The sequence below is a fragment of the Cibotium barometz genome, chromosome 13, assembly GCF_041138505.1.
Source record: "Cibotium barometz isolate CiBa-2024 chromosome 13, ASM4113850v1, whole genome shotgun sequence".
Lineage (NCBI taxonomy): Eukaryota > Viridiplantae > Streptophyta > Polypodiopsida > Cyatheales > Cibotiaceae > Cibotium > Cibotium barometz.
The window spans coordinates 4,559,443-4,583,297 of NC_141058.1; the positions used below are offsets into that span (position 1 = coordinate 4,559,443).

Sequence of the window (23,855 nt, forward strand, 5' to 3'; positions counted from 1 at the left end):
AGATTGAGAGGGCCCCTGAATGCGAGCCCAAGTAGGCATAAGAGTGTGGATGATATCACCCCATATAGTACTAATGCACTGAGACCCAAAAATCTGGACACCCTCAATAGCCTCCGTGTATCTAGCTCTCCAGATCTGCCATGCTGTAATACTGGCAATAATCTCCCAACTTGTGTCAATTCTCTGTCTAGGGGGTGTATAATCAGAGTGAGGAACATCCTGCAATAAACCATGCTAGGCAATACCTCTACGAATGAAAAGAACAGAATGCGTACCACTGTCCTCATAAAAATGTTGCACACTGGACTGGGAGAGCCAAGCAACAGTACCCTCAAGGAAGTCCCAATCCACTCTATCATAGGCCTTCTCAAAATCCAAGAGCAGAATGGCTAAGGGCTGATTGCTCGCTTTAGCCCATTCGACGGCCTCCCAAAACGAGAAAATGTTATCAAAGATGCTCTTGCCGTGTAAGAATCCATTCTGGGTATCATGAATAACATCCTACAAAATTGGCTGCAACCTGATGCTCACTGCCTTAGCAAGAATCTTATAGGCAGTCCCAAGTAAGGTGATAGGTGTCCACTGGCCATTCAATGTCTTATCCCCGCTCTTAGGAATAAGATAAATAAGTCCCTTAGGGAGAGAAGAAGGCATAGAACCTGTGTCCCACATCTCCTGCAAAGCCGATGTTATCTCAGCTCCAATCTCATCCCAAAAAGTAGTGAAAAAAACAGGGGAGAGGCCATCCTCCCCTGGACAAGTACCATGAGGTAAGGCATGAAGAGCATGACTGAACTCCTGCATAGAAAAAGGGGCATCGAGAGCGGCACACATCTCCTCAGTGATCAAATGTGGCAATGCATTCCAAACCTTCCTTTGTGCCCTGTGTCTCAAATCAGAATGCGGCTCAACACTAAGAAGCTGGCAATAGAAATCGGTGGCAATCTGTCTAACCATAAGAGGATCTGAGTGAAGAGTGCCATGTGAATCCTGCAACTGCTTGACACTATCTCTGGCATGCGATGGGCCGTGAGAAGCAAAGAAATGTTTGTTACATCCATCTGTGTCCAAAAGGATTCCTGGGCATGGAAACGGTACTCCGCGCGCTGCTCAAGAGATTGATGAAGTTCTGCTCTAACAGTACATAAAGAATTTGCAACCCATTGAGCATGAGGATGTTTCTCGTGCTCTTTCTGCAAGGCAGCCAATCTACGTCTAATAGCCCTTTCTAAGTCCAAGGCCTCTTGCCTCTTAGAAAGGGCACATGTGTGATAAAAGTCACTAATATCACAGAGAGCAAAGGCCAGGCTTTGAGAGGCTTGTAAGAAGTCATGAGATCTCCAAATATCAAGCATACGGCGCGATAGTTTTGCATCTGAAAACAAATAATCAGGGATGCGTACATGGGGTGCTGATCCATGGCAATTCAAATCTCTAATACATAAAACCACTGGGCAATGATCCGATTTGGAGGTACCTGTAGCAATCAAAGTATGTCCACCTCTGTCAAGCACCCAATCATGCACATAAAATCTTTCTAACCGTGCATAGATACATCCTACATCTTCTCCTGTTAGACCATGAATAAAGAAGAGTGGATGGACTCCTCAAAATGTGATCCTCATGCCAACAATCTCTACCATGAATGGAGAGTATAAACCTCTCCCAAGACGCTCCTTCAAGAGGATGCACCAAGCCCTCATGTCCACCTCTTTTATTTGTTGGCATCTCAACCATGTTAAAGACCCCCACCAATAATCCAATGGTTAGCAAGAGGCATCAATGTAGTGAGAGATTTCCAAAAGGCAATCCTCTCACCTCTATGGTTAGGAGCATAGAGGTTGAGAATACCTATGTGTGTAGTACCCTGCATAAGAAGGATCCACTGCGCTCTTGCAGGCAAAATGACACCATGTCCAATGATGCAAGGCAAGATCAAAGTTGAACCAGAGATACAAACACCACCCTTGGTACCAACAGCCGGTGACCAAAAGGTGTGTCCCGAGAGAAGCTTGCTTGATCTTCCACACTGACTAGCATCCAGTTTATGCTCTTGCGAGAGCAATATATCCATAGGTCCACCTGTGACTGCACAATGAAGCTGGGTTTTTACAATTTGTTTCCGTCGACGTGGAAAAAAACCCCCAAGACCCTGAATGTTCCAAGAGACAATCCTCATAAAGACTCAGAGTAGGAACGACCAGATCTCGTGGTCGACGAAGGACCCGGAAGTACGTCTCGCATAGTAAGGGAGGGAAAATCTGACGATGTAAACCTTACCTCTCTCTCCCACTCTGGGGAAAAGCCAGGGCTAGTCCTCAGAACTGGAGAGGTACCATGACAATGCGAATGTGCAACATCATCCTCAAGGGTGCAATCATCTTGTAACTGTAATGCAGCATCCTCCTGTGAGGGATCCAGATCATGTGCCTGCAAGGCCTCATCCTCCAAAAAAGGATCATCTTGTGAGGCAAGAGCTGCATAGGGGTTAGGGTGCTCCATAAGGGGTGTGGGTGAAGGGGCAAGTACGGGGGTCCGAGGGTTCCTGCCATCCCTAACCACAACCCAACGTTGTGTGGTCTGCTGTGGCCAAGGAGCAGCTGGAGTCTCGACATCTGTAGAAGGCCTCTGATGGGCAGGACCACGCCGCCTCTAGCATGGCCCCTTGATCTGGGACAATCTCTAGCAATGTGACCCTGTCTCGACGACGAGTCCGACACTGGTCAGGTTTGCCTGCAATCTCCATCCTTTGTGGAAATGAGATCTGTCATGTCTCTGAAGCATAACATGATCTTCAATAATCGATGGATCAGGAACAAGCACAAGGACCCGGGGTACACCATCAAGAGTGGCGGTAACGGTCGCGGAAGTTGAGGCGGGAGAGCTCGGGAGGATTGGTACCTCTAGAACTTGGCCAAAGGATGCCCCTATGGAAGCTAAAAGCTTCCAATAGGACCGAGGAAGAGCAGGGAACCGTAGTGAGACCGGGGTAAGGCGCCGATCCTCCACCATTGGATCAAAGCCCACCTGGTACTGAAAGATGAAAATCTTCCTAGGACCAAGAGGAAAGGGGCTGCTAGCCAAAGCCTGAGAAGTAGCTTCTGAAGAATGAAAGTCCACTTGGTAGAAGCCTCGACCAAGTAAAAACGAGTATCCTGAAAGTGCACAATCAGCTCCGAAGGGAGAGCTGCTAGAAGCCATTCACGGGCCTACGAACGAGAGGGGTGGGAACCATAAACTCTCGCAACAAGGGTAGTCTGGACCTCAAGGTCAATGTTGTGCTAAAGAGAGGTGAGCATTGTGAAAAATTGATGAATCTCCTGGCTAGTGGGGGTGATGAGAGATTCGCTATGGCAGAAAAAGCCATAAGACCAATCAAGAAAAGTGGGCAGCCGACTTGAATCCAGATAAAATAGCTGCTGGGAAAACGGGAGCAGAGAAAGGGGGGCAAAGGCGGGGAGCAGCTGGGGAAGGAAGGGCAAAGGGGCAGGCAGGGGCAGCAGAGGGGTAGGCGGGGATTAAAGAAGGCAGGGGACGGGCAACAAAAGGGGGGCTGGCGGAGGCAGCAAAAGGGGCAGGCGAAGGCAGGCTGGGGGCAGCAGAGGGGCTGACGGGGGCAGCTGAAGGGCAGGTGGGGCAGCAAAAGGGGCAGGCGAAGGTAGGCGGGGGGCAACAGAGGAGCTAGCAGGGGCAGTTGAAGGGCAGGCGGGGATTGAAAGGCTAGCGAAGGGCAGAAGTTGGGCAGGCGAAGGGGGGTTGCAGAAGGGCAGGCAAAGGCAGCAGTTTGGCAGGCGAAGGCAACAGAGGTAGGTGGGAGTAGCAAAGAATCTGGCGGATGCAATAGAGGGCAGGCGGGGGCAGCAGCGTAGGTTCATGTCACTTCAGCACGTCCTTCTTTTTCCGCTATTGTGATTTTGATTCTACACATGATGGTTTTTGATCATGTGGAACATGCCAAGACAGAAGTAGGCTAGCAATAATATATGCATGAGTGTAAGTGCTTTGTTACCACTTAAGTGTCCACATATCCATGAGAGTAAGTGCTCTGCTCAACAGCGACTCAAGATAGGCTGAATTTTCTTAATGCATATAAAGATTGTTTTGCCGATGCATTGCCAGGAGAACCACCACCTGAGAGGCCCGAGGATCATCGCATAGATCTTGTGTCAGGTAGTTCCCCACCTAACAAACCCGCATATCGTGTGAGTGCCGCACAACAAGAGGAGATCATGAAGCAAGTTAATGAGCTTTTAGAAAAGGGTTTGGTTCAGCCAAGCTCCTCACCCTTTTGTTCTCCTATGCTTCTTGTGCAAAAGAAGGATGGATCTTTCCGCATGTGCGTTGATTATCGAGTTCTAAACAAGCTCACCATCAAGAACAGGTTCCCAATCCCACACATAGATGACATCTTGGATAAGCTTGATGGTTCGGCTTGTTTCAGCCGTATAGATTTTTTTTTCCCAAATAGGAGACTTCTATTAAGTATGAAATTTTTTTTACAAAATGGAGATTTCACCTAGGCAAGGGGAGACCCATAACTGAAGAGGAACACCTGTCCCAGAAAAAATCCCAAACCAAGAATGATGACGGTCTTCCAAGAAAGATCCAGTAATCGAGTGGTTGGGAATGGCTGCGTCAATCTGTCCAATCCTCCGGCTAGAGCCTCTCAAATGCTGCGTGAGATCCAATCTCTGTACCTCGGTGAGGCTCTAAAACCTCTTCCAAGCCAACACTGTAGGGCAAAAGGTCTCCTAGCCAGCCCAAATAATATGCATAGCTGCCCCAAGAGGCCTACCATGCACATCTAAGATCAAGTCATTTTGGGAAAGCTTGGAGCTAGGCAGGCTGATTGGACAGCTGAGTTAGGGAAAGACTAACGGGTGGGCACCCAAGTACGGACGAAGTGTGGACGCCCGATGACCGGCCAAGAGCCTATAAAAGGGTGGCCAAGCTTAGTCATTAGTCATATAGAGTCTCGCGTGATTTGTGAAAGCTCTATGGTTTGGAGCCTGGATCTGGCGCAGACCTGCACTTGCTTTACGCAGCCGAGACCAGCAGCAATCTCGAGGCCCGCGAGGGTAGCTTTGTGGCAGTATGGGACGTCGCGAGGTGGAGATTGGTCGGTAACATCAACCTAGTTAGCTCAGCTCGTGGCTCGGTGGGGACAGCCAAGACTGTGGGCTTGCCCACGGCTGTCATGGTTGGGAGGTGAGTCAAGCCTGCACCCCCTTGTTGTTTGTTTGTTTGCAAGTTTTGAGTCTCGTACCAGGAGCTTTCCACGAGGAGATCCGGTGGGGATTTGATAGTGGTATCAGAGCGTGCCTCGTGAACGAGCAAGTCGGTAGGTAGAGAAGATGAGGTCGAAGTAAGGTATGTGTTCAAAAAGCTTGCTGTTTTTTCTATGCATACTGCTGTTTTTCAGATTCAGTATGTTGTTTTTTCATCATAGGAACCCGTGATGATGGAGATTGTGGTCTAGAAAGGGTTGTTTGCTTTGCAAAGAAGAGGATAGATGTTTTTGAACTGTGTAAACAGTTTCAGGTGAGAGAAAACAGAAAAAAAAGCACGTTTGCTTTTGGTTGTTCGAAAGAGAAAGAGAGAGAGAGCGAGAGAAGCGATTGCCAGGTACTGCTGGTCGTGTACTGCTGGCCGGGTACAGTTGTACTGCTGTTGTAGGCACAAGTGAGTAGGTGGTTTGGCTGTGCAGGCGACTAGGCCTATGTAGGCTGCCCTGTTTGCAGGCGCTCAGGCCTACGTAGGCAGGCGCTTAGGCCTACGCAGGCAGGCGCCTAGGCCAGGCTGGCAGGTGCCCAGGCCTACGCAGGCGGCCAAGCCCAGGCGTTGCGCAGGCTGGCGCAGGCAGCCATGGACACCCAAGCAGCAAGGCATGCGCCGACAGCAAGTTCGGAGACGGCAGCAGACAGGCCGGCGGCACTAATCCAGGAGCAACTCATAACTGGTCCTTGGACTAGGGCTCACAAAAAAGTGCAATGTGCTTTCCTAAAGTCCCATACCACCCTAGTGCAGTGGGTGTACATGATAGCTGCGCAGCCTCGTGGGAAATGAGCATTGTATGGCCCTGAATAATCATTAGCAAATTCCACCTTACAGGATGAGCCAAGCTGAGGAAGATGAGTTGGCTAAACAACTCGAAGATTATTTGAGGATGGGCCAGATCCGTCCAAGTAAATCACCTTGGGGTGCACCTGTGTTGTTTAGGAGAAAGAAGGACAACACCTGGAGAATGTGTATAGATTACAAGAGATTGAACAAGCTGACAATTAAGAACCGTTATCCTCTCCCTAGATCAGATGACCTGATTGACCGGTTAGCAGGAGCGAAATATTTCACGAAGATAGATTTACGAACTGGCTATCACCAGATACGTATTCATGAAAGGCATGTCGAAAGAACCGCCTTTCGGACTAGGTATGGCCATTACGAGTTTCTCGTATTACCTTTTGGGTTAACCAATGCTCCAGCCACTTTCCAGCAAATAATGAACGATCTTTTTCGTGAACATTTGGGGAAATTTGTGGTGGTGTTCCTGGATGATATTTTGATATATAGTCGTACTCTTGAGGATCATGTTAGACACCTCACGATTGTCTTATCTATTTTAAGACAGAATCGACTATATGCTAAGTTAAGTAAATGTGAGTTTTTTATGACAGAAATCATTTACTTGGGACACAAGATCACTAGAGATGGATTGAGCATTGACTATGACCGAGTTCAGAGATTACCCTGGCTTTTTAGTGAGCTTAGGAGTGAGCTCTTAGAGGAAGGGGAGTATATCATGTGCACAGTGTGTATCTCGTGTGCTACACGCACACAAGACTAGCTTCGAGGTTTGGGGAAGCTTGGAGCTAGGTAGGCTGATTGGCGAGCTGAGTTAGGGAAAGACTAACGGGCGGGCACCCAAGTATGGACGGGCGGGCGTCCAAGTGTGGACGCCCGATGACCGGCCAAGAGCCTATAAAAGGGTGGCCAAGATTAGTCATTAGTCATATAGAGTCTCGTGTGATTTGTGAGAGCTGTATGGTATGGAGCTTGGATCTAGTGCAGACGTGCACCTGCTTTACGCAGTCGAGGCCGGCAGCAATCTCGTAGCTTCGTGGCGGTATGGGACGTCGCGAGGTGGAGTTTGGTCGGTAACGTCAACCTAGTAAGCTCAGCTCGTGGCTTGGTGGGGACAGCCAAGACTGTGGGCTTGCCCATGGATGTCATGGTTGGGAGGTGAGTCAGGCCTGCACCCCCTTGTTGTTTGTTTGTTTGAGGTTTCGAGTCTCGTACCAAGAGCGTTCCACGAGGAGATCCGGTGGGGATTTGACACTTATATAGGTTGGAGTACAAGTGATTAGGTTGTGATGAACCCCTAAGCAAAACCCTAATAATATTTTGTAGAGAGCACCCAAAATCCTAGATTGGAGTGCAAGAAGAGATCCTCTCCCACTTGTTCTAGGCACCTAGAATATACTCAAAAGATCCTACTGGATATTGCTACCATAGTCTATAAAGTTTATCTAAGGCTAAAGTGACCTTTGGACCATATGCCCTTATCCCCAATGTCACATGTATATTTTGGTGTATTGTTTTCAACAGTTTTTCCATCAAAATTTTTTACTCATTTGGGGTGCTCCATCTACCTTGTGTGCTTCAATTTGCCAGTTCTGAACCAGCCATGGGAAAGCATTTCTATGGATTTTATCCTCATTCATAGAATGTCAATGATGCAATATGGACTATTCTAGGCAGGTTTATAAGCAAGCTCACTTCTTGCTTGCTAGAAAGACCATAAAGCTGGGCCTATGGTCAGAATGTTTATGTCACACGTGTTTAAGCATCATGGTATGCCCAAGTCAATTGTGGGGGACAGAGATCCCAGGACAACGAGTCCTCTTTTTGACAATATGGACACTAAGGTGAATTTTGCATCAGCTTATCATCCTCAAACGGACGGACAAAATGAAGTTGCAAATTTCGTCGTATTGAATTTGCTTAAATGCCATGTCACTGATCAGAAAACTTCTTGGGAGAGGTATTTGCCAATTGTGGAATTTGCATACAACATAGTGCATGCTTCTATAGGAAAGGCCCCATTTAAGATCATGTATGGGAAAAAGGTATTGCCACCCATCCTTGGTACAAAGGATGAGATCTTTTATCGTTGATGAATTTGTTAGGGGCCTTGATATTGCCTTTACACAGATGCGGACAACCATTGAGCGTTCCCAAGAGAAGCATAAAAATGTTGCAGATAAGCATAGAAGGCTCTATTGAAAGCAAAGAAAATTATTGGGTATTGCTGAAATGTAAGAAAGCCAGGCTTAGAAAGACTCGTGGAAAAGAGGGGATGTGTCCTAAGCTCTCTACCATATATTATGGACCATTCAAAGTCATTGAACAGATCAATGAAGTGGCTTTTCGATTGGCTTTGCTGAATCACTAGAAAATTTGCAATGCATTCCATATAAACGTCTTGCACAAGTATGTGGGACTTGATACAGAGCCTATTATGGAAGATCCACCGGAAGTGGATGAGCTGGAAGAGCTGTTACAACCCGAGCAAATTGCGAGCCTATCTATCTAAGCTAGAGGAGGAGATCTGCCAACTCTTCTTGGGGAAGGACAGCAAGAGGGCATGGAAGATGTTTCAGGAGAGACAGCCTGGTAGTCCGATTACTGCACCTGCACCTGAGGCATGGCATGCTTATGCTAGAGAGCTGTATGATGCACCAGGAAAGCTCCCCACCCCCCCTCCACTGGGAGCTAGACTGGCTAGCAACACCTTTTTTACTATGCGGATGGTGCTAGACGCGATAGATAGGTTACAGAATGGAAAGGCACAGGATTATGATGGGCTAGTTGGAGAGCACTTCTCATATGCGCGTGATACTTTGGCTCTGCTGATTGTACATGTGTTTAATCATGCCATTTGTGAGGGTTTCCCGACAAGTTGGACAAAGCATATCATTGTACAACTCTTTAAGAGTGGGGACCCCATGGTACCAGGCAACTACAGGACGATCATGATTGGTCATTACTTGGCCAAACTATATGGCTCTATATTTGAGTCGGAGCTGAGCCGATGGGCACAGAGGCATGGTCATCGAGCACATGAACACTTATTGAAGAGGGTAGGGCACAAAAGAGAAGTTATATTGCTACTTTGTGGACTTCCGCAAAGCCTTCGATACCGTACTAGGTGCCAGGCTTATGCACAGATTGCATGACATTGAGGTACCCGAGGATATGCAGCGGGGGATATATGCTTTGTATGAGTCTGTGAGACAGGCAAAGTCCGAGTTCCAGACGGACTATCTGATAGGGTGACCAGCACGATAGGGGTGAAGCAGGGATGCCCGCTATCCCCCACCCTCTTTGGACTGTACATTGATGCGGTCTCTGATTATGTAGACAGATTGGGAGGCCCAGGGGCATGGCTGGCAGGGGTGTTGGTACCCATCTTGTTATATGCTGATGATATTGTTCTAATCTCAGACTCTCCCGAGGGATTACAGAGACACCTGGATGCATTACAGGCTTTCTGTGCGGATAGAGATCTGACAGTGAACCTGGGGAAAACCAAGGTTATGGTGTTTAACACCACACAGGCATGGGTGACGAGATCAGAGCCTCAGTTCACTTTCCGAGGGGAGCCGGTAGAGTACATCAGGTCATATGTCTACTTGGGAGTTACTTTCACAGGACCACGTTTCTCCCTGGAGGAGGCAGCAGCAGCTAGATTAGCTCGAGGGCATGCAGCCTTGGGGACACTTGAGAGGCAGTGTGCACACACAGTTTCAGGACCCACGCACCAAATTGTGGCTATTTGATATGCTTGTCACACCGACCCTCCTGTACGGAGCTCCAATTTGGGAGCCCAGTATACATCACAGATCTCAGAGAGGGACGGATGAGGGATGGAGGCAAATGGAGAGACCATTGATTATGATGATTTCCCGCATGATTCGAGCAACTCATCAGTACCACATGAGATTGTTTGAGCTGAGCTGGGTGCCCCACCGGTAGTAACTGAGGCCCTATTCTAGGCAGTTACCTTTTTAGAGCGGCTATGGGAGCTCCCTTAGCAGAGGTACTCCCGATTGGCATTGACCTCATCCATACAGTTGGCAGAGGATGGAGATACTCATTGCTGGTACGCTCAGATGAGATCATGGTTTGACCTACATGGTTTGCGGATAGAGGCACTACCACCCTTTCAATACAGTCTGGATTGTCCATTTTTGGATCTCACCCGCTCAGAGCAAAACCGCGTGATCAGGATGGATATCATTAGAGTGGACACAGAGAGGACATGGACTAGCCCCCTTGAGCCCTTAGGCACGAAAATGGCTCATTACAAGAGCCATTTTCTACACCTCTCACCAGATGATTTTATCACCCGTCCGACGTACATGGATGTACACCTATCATATGGGATACGTTGTGCCATTGGTCAGATCCGGACCTCATCACACCAGCTGCGGATTGAGACAGGGCGATATGTGCATCAGATCTTGGATGACTGCATTCTTCAGCTATGCTACGAAGAGGTAGAGACAGAGGAACACTACAGTTGCCGATGTACAATCTATTATGAGATCCGAGGGAGATATTACTGCCTCTTCCAAGAGGGTTTTGGGCCGTTACGCAGGGTCATGGAGTTTGAGGATCAGAGATGCCTGGGATTGTTTCTACTTGCGCTCAGGAGACACAGAGAGACCCTCTTGGCAGACAGGAGGCCGAGCCATGATGTACCTAGACAGAGGACCCTGACAGATTTCTTCGGCACCAGCACCAGCACTAGCACGAGCAACCCAGCCCACACACATCCTGATACCTCCTCCATTTGGCCATCAGGGCACCGACCACGCTGCCAGGGAGTCACCATTGATAGATCAGTTATCTCATGTCGTGCTCGTTGGCCACGCCCACCAGGATCCTGACCACGGCATCCTGACCATCACCAGATCAGAGCCATTATTGCTCGGCATCGGAGGGGCCTACCTCACTTCTACAACCTCTCCATTCTAGACAGTCCCATGGCAGAGATACTTGATCTAAGGAGAGGGCAACACTTCAACTGATTAGCATACATGGATCTACCTGATATACATTTTTGAGTATTTTCTAGTATTTTCTACTCAGTATCATCTCAGAGTTTTATAGTTCTGTTCTTATAACTATAGGACAATCAGTTTATTGTACTTTTTAGTCTCATTTAGTTGTTCTCTTTGATGAGACACCAACTTCAGATGTACTCTCAGTTTTGGTCTCATAGGCCATTATGGCCTCTTAGAGATGTTAATATATCATTTCATTTCATTTCTCTCTCTCTCTCTCTCTCTCTCTCTCTCTCTCTCTCTCTCTCCGATTCTCATAGTTACAAGGTGCTTCCTTACCATCACTTCTTTCTTCTCTTACAATTACACACTCTCTTACTATCCTTCTCTCACTCTCTCTCCCTTCTATCATTCTACCTAGCCTCTCCACCTCCACCTAGCAAGCATGGAGAACATGGGGGTCCATTGTTGCTCCACCATGTCAATCATCTTGTGCATTACCCTTCCTTCTCCAAAAACCCTATAAATAGAGCCATCCATCACCATCAAGCTAAGCCACAACCTAGACGCCCTTTATGCTATCAGTTTGCCTTTAGACATTCCTATCTCCTTAGCGTAATGGCCATAACCCTCTATCTCTCTCTTCTTCTTTATGCTAAGCTTTATATATAGCATATATGCATCTATATTGCATCCATATTGCCGTCTAATTTCTTATCAAACCCTTGTAAAAAGACCATATAGTTCTACCATCTATGCATAGTAGTCTCTTTAGCAGCCCTCTCTAGTCTACCAATTGCTTAGTTGCCATTCATAATAAATAAGCAACTCATCACGAAGTCCGGCGAGCCACTCTTTGCATGGGCAACCCCCGACGAAGAGTAGCAAATTGGGTGGAGCCAACCAAAAGGCCATGGAGTATCTATCAAAGTTTGGCGCGGCGGGAGACAACGGGCCGGCTGAAGTTTGATGGTGGGAAGTTGGTGATGTACTTCAAGGAGCCTCAACATATGGTTGCATATATGGTAATAAATAAAAATGTCATGCCGCCACCGTTCATGAAGAAATTCTCCCTTGCTATTGATGAGTCAACTCCACTTTTATCTAGTTTTCTTTATGTGTTTCTTAATTGCATACGGTATAATAGAGCAATTTACAATTGTGGGTGGTGAATTCTCATGCTTATTCTTTCTTATATCGTACCAACCTTGTATCAATTGATCCTTAACATCATATCATCTGTAATTTTCCCACAAAGCAATGTATTGTAATTTAACTCCAATGCGGCACATGCTTTTGGTCTAACTTTCATTCTAAATCAGCAATGGCAATGAATCGACCCAACTTACCCATTCGCTCAAATCAACCATACCAGCCTGTGTCTTTTCTCTCTATTCATATAATAATTAGTAATAAAATGAATTTTCAGAAAAGACTAGCCCTCCTCTTTGGGGCCGAGCGTCTAGCCGAAATAAATGCTTCTCCTCAACCATTCATCTTTCCCACCCTCAACTATGATATTTCATTTGATGTCTATATCTTCATATTATTATAAGTTGATTTTAATTTGAATTCCTTAGAAGGATTCCATCCTAGTCTACTCCTTCACCATAAACACCGTGAGGATACCTAGGTCCAAGGTCAAATTTTTTCCTCACAACACTTATAGAAAAGCTTATTTTTTTCTCTTTCATGACTTCCATAGCCATGAAAGCTTGAGAAATCTTGTCTTCTACTTATATAGTCTCCATATGATCACCAATTTGAAAAATGCCTCTTCTATTCATGAATATGGAGCCTCCTAAGTATTCTATCACCCCCAAATTTTTTGTAAACCCTAATTCTAAAAACCCTAATTTTGGGAAAACCATAGTACATATATAGATCTATGCTTTGGGCATCTTTTGCATCCAAAATCCCCTATTCTAGAGTCCAAATACCTACTGAAAACCCTAATTTACAGAAACCCTACTTTCAGTCGGGAGTGGAAATGGATTGGAAATGGATGCCTGGAAGTGTGGACATCAACCATAGGATGGTTGTACTCAAATTTAAGAAGTAGGATTGCTGTAAGAGCTCATTTAATCTCTCTTTCACTTACTCAAGATCCGAATACTAGTCATTATGGTCCTAAGTCTCGGTCTTGGCACACACAATGTTTGTGTATGGATGCCAATGGAGCATAGTTGCATTTGATTAGCTATGAGGGATCGATGAGTGAGATGGTGAAATCAAATGGGAACTATGGAACCAATGAACCACATCAACAACTATGTTTGCAATACTGATTGCATGAATGCTTATGGACAATTTGGCATGTAAATGCTCGTGAAGCTTGTAACAGGAACCTTGATAATACAATCTATTACAAGGGAGGTCGGTCCTTTCTGGCCCTAGTGCAATGCGTAAGTGATTTTCAATTTTCAGTTTTGTTAAGCTTAATTTTGTGGTGCCATTTTTATCTTGTTTAATTGTGTTAATTGCTTAAGTGTAAGGCAAGATTGTGCTCAACCCCGAACGGGGGAGTCTCAGGCTTTTAGATTTTGTACCACATAGCTCTTGTGTGTGCAAGGGGTGCTCAGCAAAAGGGTAAGAAGGATGGCCAAACACACCAAGTAGAGGGAGCACAGAGCAAGCAAGCAAGGAAGTATGTCGGTGCTTCAAATGCAGCCAGACAGGAGTGGAAGAAGGTGCATAATTAAGGGGGGTCTTAGCACACCAATTTTCAATCCACCCTGCATAAGCATAATCCATTGTGCTCTAGCAGGATAATAACTCCATGAATAAGGAATAAATGCAGCTGCCATTGAAGTACATACTCCTCCACGTTTAGTTCCATCTGCAACGGACTCACCTTTTGGTCACCAGCTATTGGTACCAAAGGTGGTGTCTGTATCTCTATTTCAGCTTTGATCTTGTCTTACATCATTGGACATGGCGTCATTTTGCCTGTGAGAGCACAGTGGATCCTTCTTATGGAGGGTACTACACGCATTGGTATTCTCAACCTCTATGCTCCTAACCATAGGAGTGAGTGGAATGTCTTTTGGAAATCTCTCACTACGTTGATGCCTCATGCTGACCTTTGGATTATTGGTGGGGATTTCAACATGGTTGAGATGCCAATGGATAAAAAGGTGGACATGAGGGCTTGGTGCATATCTTGAGAGAGCATCTTGGGAGAGGTTTATACTCTCCATTCATGGCAGAGATTGTTGTCATGAGGATGACATTTCGAGGAGACCATCCACTCTTCTTTATTCATGGTCTAGCAGGAGAAGGTATCTAGGATTTATTTATGCACGGTCAGACTAATTTTATGTGGATGATTGGGTGCTTGATAGAGGGGGACATACTTTGGTTGCAGGCACCTCTAAATCGGATCATTGCCCAGTGGTTTTATGCATTAGAGATCCAAGTCACTATGGGTCACCACCCCATGTACGCAACCCTGATCATTTGCTCTCAGATGTTGAGCTACCACGTCGCATGCTTGATATTTGGAGATCTCATGATTTCTCGCAGCCCTTGCAAAGCCTGGTCTCTGCTCTCTATGATATTAGTGACTTTTATCACACATGTGCCCTTTCTAAGAGGCAAGAGGCCTTGGATTTAGAAAGGGCTATTAGATGTAGACTGGCTGCCTTTCAGAAAGAGCACGAGAAACATCCTCATGCTCAATGGGTTGCAAATTCTTTGTGTACTGTTAGGGCAGAGCTTCATCACTCTCTTGAGCAGCGTGCGGAGTACCGTTACCATGCCCAAGAATCCTTTTGAACCTAGATAGGTGGCAGATGCAACAAACATTTCTTTGCTACTCACAGCCCATCTCATGCCAGAGATTGTGTTAGGCAATTGTTGCAGGATTTGCATGGCACTCTTCATTCAGATCCTCTTATGGTTAGATTGCCACTGATTTCTTTCGCTAGCTCCTTAGTGCTAAGCCTCACTTTGACTTGAGACAGACGACACAGAGGAAGGTTTGGAATGAATTGCCGCATTTGATTACTGAGGAGATCTGTGCCGTTTTGGATGCCCCTTTTTCTATACAGGAGTTCAGTCATGCTCTTCATGCCTTACCTCATGGTAAGTGTCCAAGGGAGGATGGTCTCTCCCCTGTTTTCTTCATTACTTTTTGGGATGAGATTGGGGTTGAGATCACATCGGCTCTCCAGGGATGTGGGACACAGGTTCTATGCCTTCTTCTCTCACTGAGGGGCTTATCTATCTTATCCCTAAGAGTGGGGATAAGACATTGATTGGCCAATGGAGACCTATCACCTTACTTGGGACTGCATATAAGATTCTTGCTAAGGAAGTGAGCATTAGATTGCAGCCAATTTTGCAGGATGTCATTCATGATACTTAGAATGGATTCTTACACGGAAGAAGCATCTTTGATAACATTTTCTTGTTTTGGGAGGCAGTGGAATGGGCCAAAGGGAGTAATCAGCCCTTAGCCATTCTGCTCTTGGATTTTGAGAAGGCCTATGATAGAGTGGATTGGGACTTCCTTGAGGGTACTCTTAGCCATATGGGTTTCTCTCATAGATGGATCAAGGGAGTTTCATGCATGTATCATGATGCCCACAATAGTGTGCTCACTTGCGGTGATAGAGGAGAGCGGTTTAAGATCTCTCGCTGAGTACGGTAGGGTTGCCCTTTAGCCCCATTATTATATATTATAGTTGCAGAGGCCATGAGCATCTTCCTTTGCTCCATTGTTGGTATGTCTAGATTGAGGTTGCCTCTTCGTAGTCAAGAGGAGCTGGTTGACTCTGAGTTTGCTAATGACATAGCCATGTTCTTGGAGGCCTCACATATATGCCTATGTTCCTTCTGGGTAGCATTGGAAGAGTTTTGTTTGGCATCAGGGGCACTCATTAATTGGCAAAAATCTGTTGGTTTTTGGATAAGTGACTCACTGAGAGTTGGTTGGGGTGCAAAGCTTGGGTTTACTTGGATTAGTAGAGGATGCACTGCTAGATATTTGGGATGCTAGGTTGGGGTTGATGTTTCTCGTGCTGAGTCATTTGCTCCTTGTAGGAAAAATGGGGGAGAGACAAAGCTGAAACTGAAACTGAAATGAGAGCAAGACTAGAAGGAGACACAAAGCATAGAGATACCTTGAGATGAGTGTAGACAAGACACAAGATTGATTATTTCATTGATGTGACGCCCACAATATATAGGTGAGAAGTACAAGATAGAGTAGACTCACTGACTTATGGGACAATTATAGAGGTGCCACATGGCACTAGACTAGACTAGACTAGGAGAAGTACACCTAGTGTGCACTTATCTCCAACACCCTCCCTAAGTGGACACTAGAAGGAAGACAGAAAGACAAGACTATGACATGACAAAAGATAAGACCAATACAGATAGACTAGACAAGGACTGAGAGACAAGCCAGAAGATAAGATAGACAAGATCCTGAGACACCCCTCCTCAAGTGATATCCTCATATGGGTCCACAAGGGTAGGGACAAGAGTGGATCATAGACAGACAGAGAGAGAGGCAATCAGCCAGTGGAGTGGTCCCACAGAGAGAGAGACTATCAGATAGACATGAGAGAGTCTGACAGATAGAAGATAAATGGGGACATGGACAGAAAATGCCAAGAGAATGTGGGTAGCTAATCCACAAAAGAGAGGCATATAGACTGATAGACAGTGTCAGAGACATGTGACTGTAAGATCACACAAGATAGACACACAGACAGAGAGATTGACTGATTGTAGATAGACAGAGAGATGGACCTGACACATAGACAGAGAGACTGACTGATTGTAGATAGACAGAGAGATGGACCTTGATAGATAATCCCTCCTCAAGGGCAATCCTCCTGCTAGAGTGGGTAATGCAGGGGTGCCTCTTGGATAGGGACAAAGATAAGTCCATGTAGACAAATAGACATGACATTACCCCATGATCTACATCATTGGTGATCAATGGTGGTAGATAGCATGAAAGCATAGACAAATATGAGAGAGATGGGAAGGTCTTACCATATTTGGCAGTGTCTAATCCCGTACATGAGAGACAGATAGATGAAGGGAAGGTCTTACCACTTGCTGAAATGCAAGGGCAGTGTCTAATCCCATGAAAACTGAAAATTAAATTTTTATATTTTGAGTTTTTTCGAAAGTAGAAGACTGAAAATTACATCTAGATATCCTGATTTAATTACTCCAGCTTGAGCAGGTCTTCCCTCTTTCAAAACCATATCTTTGACAGTCTATCCAGAGGGGTAAACCATGAATGCTGAAAGTAATCATGAAGCATGAAGAACTTGCTAGTCGTGAAAGTAAGTGGGCATTAGGGCCAGGCTGAGGATTGTTAAACGAAGAGCATCCATACCTTGAAATTTGCAGAACCAGGAGCAGCCTGATAAACTAAAGATGAAGGGGCTGTCCCATGTGAGAAAACAACAGCATAACATGATCCAATGAGGATTCAGAACCGTAGCGAAGTGTCGAGCTGATTCTGACCATAGGTGAGGTATATCCATGGAGTTGTGCAGCCATGAAGTGAGTGGACAAGTTGCTGGAATTGAGGCAACAAAAATCTGAATGTATGCGGGCTGCTTCATGAAGAAAGGGAGCAGCAAATGAAGGCGATGACAGGCTGACTGAAATCGCCCTGAGGATGCCATGAGATGAGGCCCAAAACTGACGGCAAGCTGATGTAGAATGACGCGGAGCTGAAGCTTGAAAGCCACGAGCTAAAGATGAGCTGTCATGAGGAATTGCGCCACACTTTGAAGCTGAATATGAGCTGCCATGAACTGAAGATAGTTGTCGGGGTGAAGTAGAGTAACCACGAGCTAAGAAACGTTGAGGATGAGGTGAAGAGAGCTGAAGTAGAAGCAGAGAGCTGAGGCGAGTTGAAGCGGGTTGAAGTGAACTGAAGCTTGAGGCAAGGATGAGGGGAGCCAGGATAAACCTGCTCTGATACCATGTAGGAAAAATGGGGGAGAGACAAAGCTGAAACTGAAAGCAAGACTAGAAGGAGACACAAAGCATAGAGATACCTTGAGATGAGTGTAGACAAGACACAAGATTGATTATTTCATTGATGTGACGCCCACAATATATAGGTGAGAAGTACAAGATAGAGTAGACTCACTGACTTATGGGACAATTATAGAGGTGCCACATGGCACTAGACTAGACTAGACTAGGAGAAGTACACCTAGTGTGCACTTATCTCCAACACTCTTTTGCTTATGAGTATCCGGAAGAAGCTTCTTCATTGGAGCTCCAGGAGATTAGATTTAGTCCCCAGAGCTTTGGTGGCTAATAAGGTATTGTTTGTATCGGCTTGGTTTATTGCCTCTTGTTGGTGCTTCTCTCGTGCGTACATTGGTCAATTGTGGAGATTGATCCGCAATTTTCTTTGGTCGGGTTTGGATGGCACCACAGACACTCGTGCCAGGGTAGCTTGGCTCATAGTTATTCAGCCCAGACAAGAGGGGGCTGAATATTATTGATCCGGATGTTCAGTGCAGGGCATTGCTTTGCAAACTTGTGGTCAGAGGTTTCCTACCAGGCATTGAGCCTTGGAAGGATTTTTTCTTGTCTTAGATCTTTGGATGTACACCTCATGTTGGGAGAGATTGGCTGCCTAGCATACGGTTTTTGTTCACAGAGGCTGACATCAGGGCACCATCTTTCCCTCTTGTTGCAGCCATTGTGAGAGCATGGAGAAGCATGAGACCATTTTTGCGACAAAGGCTTCCTAGGTCTTTGGATGCGACAACCTATTATGTGGAACAATTTTTCAGTGACAAGGTCGGTTGGCCACTTGGTGCATCTCGTTACATGCAATGGTCAGGATTGGATGTTGTGCATACACAATTCTTGCTTGGAAGACCTTTAAGAGTCTTCCGGTGGATGGGAGAGCTGCATCCATTCAGCATCTTAGGGTCTCTCGCATACGTATCAGATTGATGCAACTATTCTGCATGAGTGGCTCTCTGGGACCCTTTTTGAGGATAGGCATACCTCTGCATGTCATTGCTCTCCGAGGCCAGGAGGCTACATTTGCATCATCTATTCTATCATGCCTGGAGGGAGATTGAGGAGATGTAGCATGGAAGGGATCATCCCAGATACTAGGCTTAGGCCAGTGAGGATCGTTGGTCGTTCGGCGAAGCATTGGTTCATTGATCCTTCTCCTCAGACAGTGACTCATGGCTGTTGGTGTTTGTGGCTATATGGTGGCAGTCCTATCAGATATCTTCAGTGGGAGTGGATTGATGCCTTTGATCCATTGAAAAGCCTTGCCTTTTTCAGTTTCACGGTCCGGAATGCCAGGCTTCTCGTCACTTGACAGATGCATAGGATCCCTACTCTCAGGCCTCATTAGGAGAGTTATGATATCTCTTCAGTGATACAGCGTAGATATTGGCATAGGCTTTGGCATTCATACAGAAGGAGCTGGATCTCTCATTTCTTTTGGTTATTTTTACATGGTCTCCCCACCAATTAGTGGAGATCGGTTTTCGGCCCACCAATAGAAAACCAAGCCCTAGGTTTTGGAATGCAAAAATGTTTGATTTCGATGATGGTAAATTGCAGTACATTTTCTATCCATTCACAAGGACTTGGTATGTTTTTGGGCACTTTTGGGAAGGTATGGAATGCTTTTGAAATGCAATTATTTGGTGGGAAGAAGTAGAAAGACTTTGGTAAGAAGTAGACCGGAAATGCCAAGATGTAGAGTTGGTGGTACTCCAATAGGCCGGATTTGAGCAGGAGAGGAGGTTGAAAGGCCAATCGTAGCTAGAGCAAGAAAGGAGTTGCACGGAGCATCGAGACAAGGCCGGCTCTTTTTTTCAAGGAGAACAGTGAGGACCATGTGCTGAAACTCGCAAATGCCTCCAAATGTCGATAAACATAGTTGGCAGACTTTTTCCACAAAGCTTTTACTGATGTTGCTGATTTGAAGCGGCTTCTAGCTGTGGGAGGCTGTTGTGGGACTTTGTCATTGGATTTCTCCTTGAGTTCCCTTATCGTTGGTAGGGTCCTGTATAACATGAGATTTTGGGGAGAAGTATAAAAATGCTCTAAGGATCCATGATTCTTGGTGATACATGAGATGCCACAGAGATGTACGGCCACAGAAGGTAAACACATCTTGATATCTTCTGTGCTCGGACTACAGTGTAGTACATTCATTGTATCCATGAGTCCACATAGTACATATGCCCCATTTTATTTGGTAGAAGACGATTTTGTTTTTCTCATGTTTCGACACCCAGCTATTCATGGATCCTATGTAATCATCATTCACATTGGTCTCATAGACTCTTTGGGTCTTTCATAGACGTTTAAGACAGTCTTTCTTTCTTTTTCTCCCTTCCTTTCCTTTCACGTTTTCTTAGATTTTCATGCCTTTTTCCTGGTCCTATTTCTCTCCCCTCCTCCCCCTTGTTGATGAGACATTCCCTTTTTTGGCCTCTCAAAAATGGTATTTTTATTTCCATATTTGATTCCCTTTCCTGTGATTCCGAACTTCTGATTGACTTATAACATAGGATTTAAGCTCCAGACCAGGCAAATCACACCCATTTTTTTAAATAAATTAAATAATTATAAAACCTCATTTGTTATATGTGATGAAGTAGGTTTGAGGTGGCTTGAAAGAAAGGTTATGGTAAAACCTAATGCTTTTGAAAGGACATTGTTGACTTATAACATAGGATTTAAGTTCAAGACCAGGCAAACCACACCAAAAAATAAATAAATAATTTTAAAACCTCATTTGTTATATTGAGGTGTCTTGAAAGAAAGATTATGGTAAAACCTTATAATTTTGAAAGGACATTGCTAGTGTGCAAAACATAGCATCTAGTATGTGTGAAGGACTAGGTTTGATGAAAACTAAATATGGTCATTGTGTGAATCAGTGTATGTGTTCTACCTTGATTAAATGCCCAAGTCCAGGGATCTCTGCATATGTGATCTGCTGCACCTATCTTTGACCCTTAATCATGCCATGGGAAAAACAGGGAGTACCCAAATATGTGTTCAGTTTGTTGTGCACACTGTAAATATTGTTACCTTTCTATTTACTCTCTTTTGTCTCCTTGGTATTATATTTGTTTATTTAGAGTTTATCCTTTCTCAGTTCTTTTGTGCTATTTATGTTTCAGCTGTTGGATCTCCTTCTTGGGCACAATAACGCTGGGATATTCAGGAGGCCTCAGCTGAAGGCCTTGGTATCGATCCATGGAAAAGAGGTACTGTAGGTTTAATTGAGTGCTATATATTTTCACAGTGGACGTAGTCAAACATATACTTGCACATGAATCAACACAAACACTGATTCCACAGGAGACATTACAAATATTGAGAACAGGCAGCCTGTGCACACGCATTCAAAGCGGCACAAGCACCCAACCCCTTAGATGCACACTCACATGCACACACAAGAACGTTGAGTGCGGGTAGGAGAGGGTTGCGGAGCACTAGTGGCGCACTCTGGAATTCTCACTGAGACCAAATGGGTGGCCAGTGTTGTTTGGAATGTGAAGTCAGTATAGGTGGATGCCCCTTGTTTAGGATAATCCCAGGCATGATGATATTGGATTCCAGGAAATGCTGACATGGTGGTGTTCCTTTGGAAAGAGGGCACTGGGGATTTGGTAATGCCCTTACTCTCAACACTGGTAACACAGAATGGGGCGATTGTGAGGTGGGGGAGGATGAGTTGGACGGGTGATTGTGGGAGAAGCTGCCATGGTGGCAGGTGCTGGTGGGTGAGGAAGTGGGGGAAGGTAGGATGTCTGAGGGGTTGGTGGTCAGGCAGGGGAGAATGACAGCCTGGTAGGTTGGTGTGGCTGGGGGAGCAGTGGTAGTATAATGGTTAGGAGGAGTTGTCGGAGAAGGGACCGGGAACTGCTATTGGTGGAGTGGGTGGAATCGCTTCAGATAATAGCAGTCCTGATCTTCATCCCCAGCTTTCTCACAAAATGTGTAGTACTGCCGTCTAGGGCACTCATGAGTGGTGTGCCCGAGCAAGGAGGAAGGGTGCACCACAATCCTCTCTTGGCTTCTTGCTGGGTCTTCAGTTCTTCAATCTGCTTCAGTTGGGTGAGGGTACTCTTCTCATTTTGGGACTTTTGGTGCAGCTTTAGAGCTTCCAACTCCCTCTTCAACTGGGCTACTAGATCATCTGCAGTGGTGGTGAAGTGTGTGCAGCTTCTCTCACTCTCAAACATTTAACATGTGTTTTCAAGTTGGGATGCCAGATCCTGCCAGGAAGTGGTGGTCAGCTTGCTCTTCCCGATCTTTGCCTGAGTGGATCAGGGCAAGGCCTGCATCACCCATTGGTGAACCATGTAATCACCGGGGTAGACAGGTAAGCGGGCCACCAACATTGTCCGTGCCATCAGCTCTGACACGTTCTCTCCAGGAAGTCGTCGGAGTTTCCCCAGATCCTGGAGAGAAGGCGGTCCTCATAGGCTTTGGCATTCATATAGAAGGAGTCAGATCTCTCACGTATTTTGGTTATTTTTACATGGTGGTCTTCCCACCAATCAGTGGAGATCGGTTTTCAGTGTAACACTTACCTGCCTCAGATATGCGGCAGGGTCTGAGATTGTACATCATTGTTTATGGGGATGCAGCACTGCATAGCAGATTTGGGGTTCTATAGCCCAACTTACGGGCAAATTGAGTGGCCGTGCCATGCATGTGACTTGGGGGGCAGTTGCTTGGCTCGGTCCGCAGCTTTTTTACGAGGGGAGTGGTACAGACTCTGCTATTTTCATTCGTAGAGGTGTTGCCCAGCATGGTTTATTGTAGGATGTCCCTCACTCTGATTATACATCTCCCAGACAGAGGATTGACACCACTTGGGAGATTGTTTCCAGTATTACAGCATAGCAAATCCGGAGAGCTATATGCACGAAGGCTATTGAGTGTCTAGATCTTTGGGTCTCAGTGCATTACTACTATATGGGGTGATATCATCCATACTTTCCTGGCTATTTGGGCTCGTATTCAGGTGTCCTCTTGTTCCACGCAGGCAAAGCGCATTATATTGATGCGGGAGTGGGACCATGGCATTTTCTTTTCCTCTAGTCCCATAGGTCTCTCATGGCATCATGATGTTCCTCAGTAGTTGAAATCACCTTACATATTGGGGTGATTCTAAATTCTATTGCGGCTTATAGCCGTGATTGTTGTATGCCTTTTTCATACTTAATAGAAGTCTCTTTCTGAAAAAAAACGACCAGCTTCAAAAACGACCCTCATTGCCAGAATCTTTGGATCTCATAAGGCGCCTTCTGAAGGACCAGATTCTGGCAAAGCGCCTTCTGAAGGACCAGCTTCACCTTGCTGTTTTACAGGAGGGTCTATGGATGTGCTTTTGTTGCAGGAACACAAATTGGATAGATCTCACTGTGGCAAAACTGGTAAGATGCTTTCTGGCCACACCTTCTGGTCCTCGGCAATTGGGACTAGAGGGGGTGTTTGTATCTAAGTGGCAGCATCTATTATACCTCATGTTATTGGGCACGGTGTTATCATCCGTGCTAGAGTGCAGTGGATATTGATCATGCATGAGGGTTAGAAATTGGGAATCTTGAATATCTGTGCACCTAACGTGAGAGGTGAAAGGGTGGCCTTTTGGGACACCATTACAAATGTCATTCCCAAGGTTGATCATTGGATAGTGGGAGGAGATTTTAATATGGTTGACAAGAAGAGTGGACGCGAAGGGAGTTTACACCCTTTGGAGCGAGCCTCATGGGAGAGGTTCACGCTTTC

General features: G+C 45.7%; 1 protein-coding gene across 4 annotated transcripts in view; it reads left to right on the forward strand.

Annotated features, from left to right (window-relative positions):
* Positions 1–23,855, forward strand: part of LOC147632292 (DUF21 domain-containing protein At4g14240-like) — a 129,753-nt gene that overhangs the window by 17,367 nt on the left and 88,531 nt on the right. For all 4 annotated transcript variants that reach the window (XM_086807103.1, XM_086807101.1, XM_086807102.1 and 1 more), the window contains exon 6: positions 21,233–21,319. In XM_086807103.1, the coding sequence (XP_086663229.1) occupies positions 21,233–21,319 (87 nt within the window). The remainder of the gene's footprint in view (positions 1–21,232; positions 21,320–23,855) is intronic.